Source organism: Ovis aries, chromosome 5, assembly GCF_016772045.2.
Source record: "Ovis aries strain OAR_USU_Benz2616 breed Rambouillet chromosome 5, ARS-UI_Ramb_v3.0, whole genome shotgun sequence".
Lineage (NCBI taxonomy): Eukaryota > Metazoa > Chordata > Mammalia > Artiodactyla > Bovidae > Ovis > Ovis aries.
In genome coordinates, this window is record NC_056058.1 from 8,044,755 (window position 1) to 8,053,704 (window position 8,950).

At 44.8% G+C, this 8,950-nt stretch overlaps 1 protein-coding gene and 1 pseudogene across 1 annotated transcript; one reads left to right on the forward strand and one right to left on the reverse strand.

Moving 5' to 3' along the window:
- The first annotated feature begins 1,341 nt into the window (after positions 1 to 1,341).
- Positions 1,342 to 1,819, forward strand: LOC106990551 (large ribosomal subunit protein uL23-like; annotated as a pseudogene).
- Positions 1,820 to 7,586: 5,767 nt separating this feature from the next.
- Positions 7,587 to 8,551, reverse strand: LOC101103474 (olfactory receptor 7C2-like). The gene is given in 2 exon segments (XM_004009208.5): positions 7,587 to 8,234; positions 8,237 to 8,551. Coding segments are annotated over 2 exon segments (963 nt in total).
- Positions 8,552 to 8,950: the final 399 nt, after the last annotated feature.

Below are 8,950 nucleotides of genomic sequence, written 5' to 3' on the forward strand. Positions count from 1 at the left end.
ACTCAACTCCATGATCCTTTTGTCTAAGAAATATAATATTAATTTTTTCTAAATCGAATTAAGCTTCACTTGAGCACTTACCTCTCCTAAAGGACGGGGGAGGATAGGGTGGGAAATTCAAACATGAGTAGGTTTTGGGATGCTCCATCCTCCATTTCTTAAAGGTTTTAAGAGAACTCTTGAGCATAATAAACTGAGAGAACTTGGGAGAAGCGCTTCAGAAATCTTTAATCTATTTAATCTATCTCACCATGGAACCAAAATCACTGTGAATGGTGACTGCAGCCATGAAATTAAAAGATGCTTGCTCCTTGGAAGAAAATCTATGACAAACCTACACAGCATATTAATAAAGCAGAGACATCACTTTGCCAACAAAGTCTGTGTAGTCAAAGCTATGGTTTTTCCAGTAGTCATATACAGGTATGAGAGTTGGACCATAGGGAAGCTGAGAGCCAAAGAATTGATACCTTCAAATTGTGGTGTTGGAGAAGACTCTTTAGAGTCCCTTGGACAGTGAGGAAATAAAATCAGTCAATCCTAAAGGAAATCAACTCTGAATATTCATTGGAAGGATTGATTCTGAAGCTGAAGCTCCAGTACTTTGGCCACCTGATATGAAGAGCCGATTCATTGGAAAAGACTGTGCTGCTGGGAAAGATCGAGGGCAAGAGGAGAAGGGAGTGACAGAGGATGAGATGGTTGGATGGCATCATTGACTCAATGGACATGAGTTTGAACAAACTCTGGGAGATACTGCAGGACAGGAAGCCTGGTGTGCTGTAGTTTGTGGGATGGCAAGGAGTCAGACATGACTTAGTGACTGGACAACAACAATTGGAGACAATTATGGTAAGAGTTTAGAAATATTCCGTGAGAAGACAAGCAGCTCATCCACTTATAAAATATCCTACTCTGCAATGGACCTTGGGGAACTTTGCCTGAGGTCCCAGTGTTAAACTAGAATTTCAGCTTTTATCTCTATCTACCCCATGGTCAATGTTCTGCGTCCCCAGAGGGCTCCTGTGAAAGCAGGGTACGCTAGTTCTTAGGGCTGCCATGACAAAGTACCACAGATTGAGTGGCTTAAACAATAGAATTTTTTTTTCCTCATCATTTTGGAGAAGTCCTAGATCAAGGAGTTCCCTGGTGGTCCAGTGGCTAAGACTCTGCACTTGCAATGCAGGGTTCCTGGGTTCTATCCTTGGTCAGGGAACTAGATCCCACATTCCATAACTCAGAGTTCTCATGGTTCAGTGAAGATCAAAGATCCTGTGTGCCGCAGCTAAGACCCAGGACAGCCAAATAAATAAACATTGCAAAATAAAGTCACGTCTTTTCATGAAGATGGCATTGAAGGTGAAGAAGGAAGCCCCTGCCCCTCTGAAAGCTGAAGCCAAAGCAAAGGCTTTGAAGGCCAAGAAAGCAATGTTGAACGGTGTCCACAGCCACAAAAAAGAGAAGATCGGGACGTTACCCACCTTCTGGCAGCCCGAACCACCACTGCTCAGGAGGCAGCCCAAATAGCCTCAGAAGAGCACCCCTAGGAGAAACGAACTTGACCACTATGCCCTCATCAAATTCCCCCTCACCACTGGGTCAGCCATGAAAAAAATAGCTGGTATTCACTGTGGATGTCAAGGCTAACAAGCTGCAAATTAAACAGGCTGTGAAGAAGCTATGTGACATTGATGCGGCTGAGGTCAATACCCTGATCAGGCCTGATGGAGAGAAGAGGGCATATGTTCGACTGGCTCCTGACTATGATGCTTTGGATGTTGCCAGCGAAATTGGGATCATCTAAACTGAGTCCAGCTGGCTAATTCCGAATATAAAAGTTTTCACTGTGTTAAAACAACAACAACAAAAACAACGACGTCATGGATGAAGATGCCAGCCATGTCAGTTTCTTTTGAGGCCTCTCTCTGTGGCTTGAGATGGTTGTCTTCTCCTTGTGTCTTCACATGGGCCTCCCCGTGTGTGTGTCTGGGTCTTAATCTCTTCTTCTTAAGGAAACCAGCCAAATTAGAGTAGGGCCCACCTGAATGAACTCATTTTAACTTGCATGCATGCTCAGTTGCTTCAGTCGTGTCTGAGTCTTTGTGACCCAGTGGACCATGGCCCCAGAGGCTCCTCTGTCCATGGGATTCTCCAGGCAAGAATACTGGAGTGACTTGCCATGCCCTCCTCCTGGGGATCTTCCTGACCCAGGGATCTAACCCACATCTCTTATATCTTCTACATTGGTAGGCAGGTTCTTTACCACTAGTACCACCTGGAAGCTTATTACTATGGCTTGAAGATCCCATCTCAAAATTCAGCCACATTCCCAGGTATAGGGGGTTAGGACTTCAGCATATGAATTTTGCAGAGGACACAACTCAGGTCATCACACAAAGTGTGATCTACTGTCAAGGGATCCATGACTCCAACACCTCCAATCCTTGGAACCCCTTCCAGCTCTATTTTCTTTATAAGCCTGCATTTTAAAGAATAAAGAAGCTAGGGAAAGATAGATCATTTTTTTTTATGTGTGGGGGGGAGGGGGATCTGTGGTTTGGATTTGATTTTATCCCATGGGTAAAAGGAAGTATAGACCTTAAAAAAATTTTTTTTAATTTTGTATTTGAGTATGATTAAGGGGCTTCCCAGTTTTCTCAGTGGTAAAGAATTTGCCTGCCAATGCAGGAGATGCAGGAGATGCGGGTTTGATCCCTGGTTTGGGAAGATCCCCTAGAAATGGCAACCCGCACCATTCTTGAGGATCCCATGGACAGAGGAGCCTGGTGGGTGGGCTATAGTCCATAGTGTTGCAAGCAGTTGGAGACGACTGAAGCGACTTAGCACATAGCTGATGAGGGTTTCCTTGGTGGCTCGGACCGTAAAGAATCTGCCTGCAATGCAGGAGATCTGGGTTCAATCCCTGGGTTGGGAAGATCCCCTGGAGAAAGAAATGGCAACCTGCCCCAGTATTCTTGCCTGGAAAATTCCATGGACCGAAGGGCCTAGTGGGCTACAGTCTATGGTATTGCGAAGAGTTAGACAAGAGTGAGCACACATAGTCACAGTCATCATAGCTGATTAACAATGTTGTGATAGATTCAGGTGGACAGCAAAGGGACTCAGCCATACATGTACATGTCTCCATTCTCCCCCAAACTCTCCTCCCATCCAGGCTGCCATAACGTTGAGCAGAGTTTCCTGTGCTACACAGTGTGACCTTGTTGGCTATCCATTTTAGATATAGCAGTGTGTACATTTTCATCCCCAATTCCCTAACTATCCCTCCCGTACATTGGAAATACAGATAATTTTTTGGGGGGAATTGTGGATTGGGTTAGATAATCTTTTCATTCTTTCAATCCTTCCTACCAGCAAGAATGAGACAAATTAATCTCTGACCACAGAAGTTTTCTGTTGTAAAATATGTGACCTGCCTTCTGGGTTTATCCTGAGAAGAGAAGATGGACTGTAATGTGGGGTGTGATCAAAGGCAGTCTGGAAGCCACAAGCAAGAGATGGAAACTCATGGGGAAGGAATAAAGCCTGTATTCACCTGTGTTGCTTCTGACCTCAGTGATGAGGGATCCTGCAGAACCCAGAGCCCTTTGTCATGGAGATAAATGGACATACTTGGCCCAAGACGTAGAGAGGCTCAAAGAGGTTCTCTGGGGATGTAGAACAGTTGTAGGTCCATCTGCAGCTTCACGTGGGTGTGTGCTAAGTTGCTTCAGCCATGTACAACTCTTTGTGATCCCATGGACTGTAGCCTGCCAGGCTCCTCAGTCCATGAGATTCCCCAGGCAAGAATACTGGAGTAGGTTGCCATTTCCTTCTCCAGGGGATCTTCCTGATCCAGGAATCAAACTTGTGTCCTTTATTTCTTCTGCACTGACAGGTGGGTTCTTTACCACTAGTGCCACCTGGGAGGCTCCTTTTTGAAGCTCTGGATTTTATTAAGATCTTCTGTTTTGGCAAGCTCCTTTGATACCATGCTGGGGAGAAGTGTGGTGCAATCTTGTTCTTTACCACTAGTGCCCCCTGAACGGCCTCTGCAGCTTCATGCCAATGGGCAAATCAGCAGGCTTTCAGCAGTGTGTGTGTGTGTTTGTGTGTGTGTATGTCCACAAATGGCAGCTGATTCCTGTAACCTTCCAAATATACTAAGAATCTTCCTTAGGGTCTGTATTAGTTCCCCATGGCTGCTGTTACACATTGCCACAATGTGGGTGCCTTATAGGGCTTCCCCAGCCATTCAGCAGTGAACAATCTGCCTGCAATGCAGGAGACTTGGGTTTGATTTCTGGGTCAGGAAGATCCTGTGGAGGAGGGCATGACAATCCACTCCAGTATTCACTCCTGGAGAATCCCAATGGTCAGAGGAGACTGGTGGGCTATTGTCCTTCAGATTTCAAAGAGTCAAACATGACTGCAGCAATGAACAGAAATTATTTTCTTACATTTCTGAAGCCTGAAAATCCAAAATCAAGATGTCAGTAGAGCTGTACTCCCCGTTAAAGCTTTAGGGCAGAGATCACCAACCTTTTGGGCTTCTCAGGTGGTGCTAGTGTTAAAGAATCCACCTGCCAATGCAGGAGACGTAGGAGATGTGGATTCAATCCCTGGGTGAGGAAGATTCCTTGGAGGAGGGCATGGCAACCCACTCCAATATTCTTGCCTGGAGAATCTCATGGACAGAGGAACCTGACAGGGTGTGGCTTATAGGGCCTTAAAGAATCAGACATAAGTGAATTGACTTAGCACACATGCACCTCAACCTTTTTGGCACCAGGGATTGGTTTCATGGAAGACAGTATTTCCATAGACCTGGGCTTGGGGGCATTGTTTCAGGATGATTCAAGCACATTATGTTTATTGAGTTTGTTGAGCAGGAGGCGGAACTCATGTGGCAATGCAAGCAAAGGGGAGTACCTGTAAATACAGGCGAAGCTTCATTTGCTGGCCTGCTGCTCTCCTCCTGCTGTATGGCCCAGTTCCTAACAGGCCATAGACTGGTATGCGTTCATGGCCTGGGGGTGGGAACCCCTGCTTTAGGAGAGAATCAATCCTTGCTTCTTACAGCTTCTTGTGGCTCCAAGAGTTCCTTGCCTTGTGACCACGTCACTCCAATTTCTGCCTTTATGTTATAGGATTTTCTCTTCTTTATGTCTTCTGTATGTTTTAATTTTTTTGGATAAAACTTTTTTCTTTATTTTTATTTATTATTTACGTGGCTGTATCAGGTCTTAGTTGTGATATCAGGATCTTTGTTGCAGCACAGGGTCTCGCTAGCTGTGGCAAGTGGGCTCAGTAGTTGTAGCGTGGGCTTTTGTTGTCCCATGGCTTGTGGAATCTTAGTTCACCAACCAGGGATCAAACTCAAGTCCTCTGCATTTCAAGGTGGATTATTAAGCATTGGACCATCAGGAAGGTCCCTCTCCTGCATCTTCTAAGGAACTGTCATTGGATTTAGGGCACACCCAAGTAACCCAATTGCACTCATCTCACAGGCTAGTAAAGTAATGCTCAAAATTCTCCAAGCCAGGCTTCAGCAATATGTGAACTGTGAACTTCCAGATGTACAAGCTGGTTTTAGAAAAGACAGAGGAACCAGAGATCAAATTGTCAACATCAACTGGATCATCAAAAAAGCAAGAGAGTTCCAGAAAAACATCTATTTCTGCTTTATTGACTATGTCAAAGTCTTTGACTGGGTGGATCACAATCAACTGTGGAAAATTCTTCAAGAGATGGGAATACTAGACCACCTACCCTGCCTCTTGAGAAATCTGTATGCAGGTCAGGAAGCAACAGTTAGAACTGGACATGGAACAACAGACTGGTTCCAAATAGGAAAAGGAGTACATCAAGGCTGTATATTGTTACCCTGCTTATTTAATTTATATGCAGAGTACATCATGAGAAATGCTGGGCTGGAAGAAGCACAAGCTGGCATCAAGATTGCCAGGAGAAATATCAATAACCTCAGATATGCAGATGACACCACCCTTATGGCAGAAAGTGAAGAGGAACCAAAAAGCCTCTTGATGAAAGTGAAAGAGGAGAGTGAAAAAAGTTGGCTTAAAGCTCAACATTCAGAAAACGAAGATCATGGCATCTGGTTCCATCACTTCATGGGAAATAGATGGGGAAACAGTGGAAACAGTGTCAGATTTTATTTTTTTGGGGCTCCAAAATCACTGGAGATGGTGACTGCAGCCATGAAATTAAAAGACGCTTACTCCTTGGAAGGAAAGTTATGACCAACCTAGATAGCATATTCAAAAGCAGAGATATTACTTTGCCAACAAAGGTCCGTCTAGTAAGGCTATGGTTTTTTCTGTGGTCATGTATGGATGTGAGAGTTGGACTGTGAAGAAGGCTGAGCACTGAAGAATTGATGCTTTTGAACTGTGGTGTTGGAGAAGACTCTTGGACTGCAAGGAGATCCAACCAGTCCATCCTAAAGGAGATAGGTCCTGGGTGTTCATTGGAAGGACTGATGCTGAAGCTGAAACTCCAATACTTTGGCCACCTGATGCAAAGAGTTGACTCATTGGAAAAGACCCTGGTGTTGCCTATAAAGCCACTATGTGATACAGGAAATGTAGCTCAGTCTAGTTAAGACAAAGATTTTAGTGATCCCTGGGAACAGAGCCGTGTGTCAGGCAAGAGAAAACAGCCATAGAAAGTGTGTTTATCAAGCCAGTTACCACCACGATCGACTCATGGACTTCTGCTGCGGAAAGACAGGGAGCCAGTACAAATATATATCCTACAGACTTATCTTACCAATGCGCAAGTGATTTATTCACCAACTCCTGTTGGTCTCTGGTTACGGAGTGATTCCTGGGACATTAGTTCTCTGAACATGGGCAGGGCAGACTAGAGAAATCCCTTAGGCAAAGGATGCAGATATGAAAGTTGGAAGCCAGACAGAATGTGCTAAAGTGATGAAAGAATATCTTTTATATTATATTTATCCATTCCACCTCCCTGGGATGCAGTTGCCGTGGCTGCAAGGGCAGAAGCCATTTTGTGACCATGAGGGTGGAAGGCCCATGCTAGAGACAGAGCAGAAAAGCACAAGGATCTTGAGTACTTGAAGGCCAGCTCTGAACGGTTTAGCTCCAGATTTCAAGTTTCAGAAATTTTCAGAATTTCATCACTAAGTTTTGATGTGACTGAAAGTTATTCATAAAAAGGCACTTCTTCCAGTTGATTTGATTCACACAGCCTCAGAAAACATCTCTGTAAATGAGTTTGCAGGGCAACATTTCCTTAATAGGTATACATTCAATCATCACTGTGAAGATATATATTAAAAATATGAGAATTAGTTTATTTCTTAAGAAATTTAAATCATGACTAAATGTAACAGAAAATATCAGGTTTAGTGTATAGGAAGTTAAATTCATATGGTTACAAATTGAAAAAGGGAACTAAAGATATAGTATGAAGGAGAATAGAGAGGGCTGTGAAGACCCAAGGGAAGTTTTTCTTTAAAAAATGAGTATTAGGAAAGAGAAAAACATTAAATGAAGGAAGCCAGGATGTCTGGTCCTCAACGTTATGTGCCCAGTTACTTATGAGAGTCCTCTGAAGGCCCTGTGAATGAGAGATGGTGCCCCGCTAATGAGCCGCACAAGGGCCCCCTTCATGTCCCTGTTCCTCAGACTGTAGATGAAGGGGTCCAGCATGGGGGTGACCATGGTGTACATCACCGAGGCCACCAGACTCGTCCTAGAGGATGAAGTGACTGCAGAACTGAGGTAGACCCCTAGGCCTGTGCCATAGAACAAGGAGACCACTGAGAGGTGAGACCCACAGGTGGAAAAGGCTTTGTACTTCCCTCTGGCTGATGAAATTCTCAGGATGGAGGAGAAAATCTTAGAGTAAGAAAAGAGGATCCCAGAGAGAGGAAAAATACCTAGGATAATAGTCATAAAATACACCACTGTGTTATTGATGAGGGTTTCAGAACAGGCAAGCTTCAGGACTTCAGGAAGATCACAGAAAAAGTGTGGGATCTTCATGCTTCTGCAGAAGGACAGCTTCAAAAGGGTTAAGGTCATGAGCAGGGAGCCTGTGACACTGAGGCTCCAGGACCCCAGAGCCAGCAGCCCACAGAGCCGGGGGTTCATGATGACCATGTAGTGCAGGGGGTGACAGATGGCCACAAAGCGGTCATAGGCCATCACACTCAGGATTAAATTGTCCAGGCATCCAAACACAACGAAAAAAAAAAAACCTGGCTGAGGCAGCCTGCATAGGTGATAACTTGACTCTGTTTCTGGATGTTCCACAGCATCTTTGGGATGGTGGTGGAGGTGAAACCGATGTCCGCAAAGGACAGGTTGGAGAGGAAGAAGTACATGGGGGTGTGGAGGTGGGAGTCTGAGATGACGGCCAGGATGATGGCCAGGTTCCCAGTGAATGTGACCAGGTATATGGACAGAAACAGCCCGAAGAGGAGAGGCCGCAGGTCTGGGTCCTCTGCGAATCCCAAGAGGAGAAAGTTTCTGATTCCTGTTTGGTTTTCTCTTTCCATGATTATGCCGGGCTAGCCAACAAAGAGGAAAAAAGCAATACAAAATTTACCCCAAATAAACATTCCCCAGAAAGACAGAAATATCCTTAACCCAAACCCGGGGAGATCATGAAGTCATTCATTTTGGCTCAGGATTGACTTTCTTTGATGACAAATTGTGGTTACTGTTGACATCTGGAAAAATCATCTCAAGTTTGGCACTTCTCAAACTGTGGTTCCTGAGCACCACCAGAAACCTCTAGAAATGTTAGAAATACACATTGTTTTAGGCTTGTCTGACCTGCGTTTGTGCTCAGTTGTGTGTCTGGCTCTTGGTGACCCCATGGACTGTAGCTTGCTAGACCCCTCTGTCCATGGGATTGCCCAGGCAAGAATACTGGAGTGGGTTGCAGTTTCCTC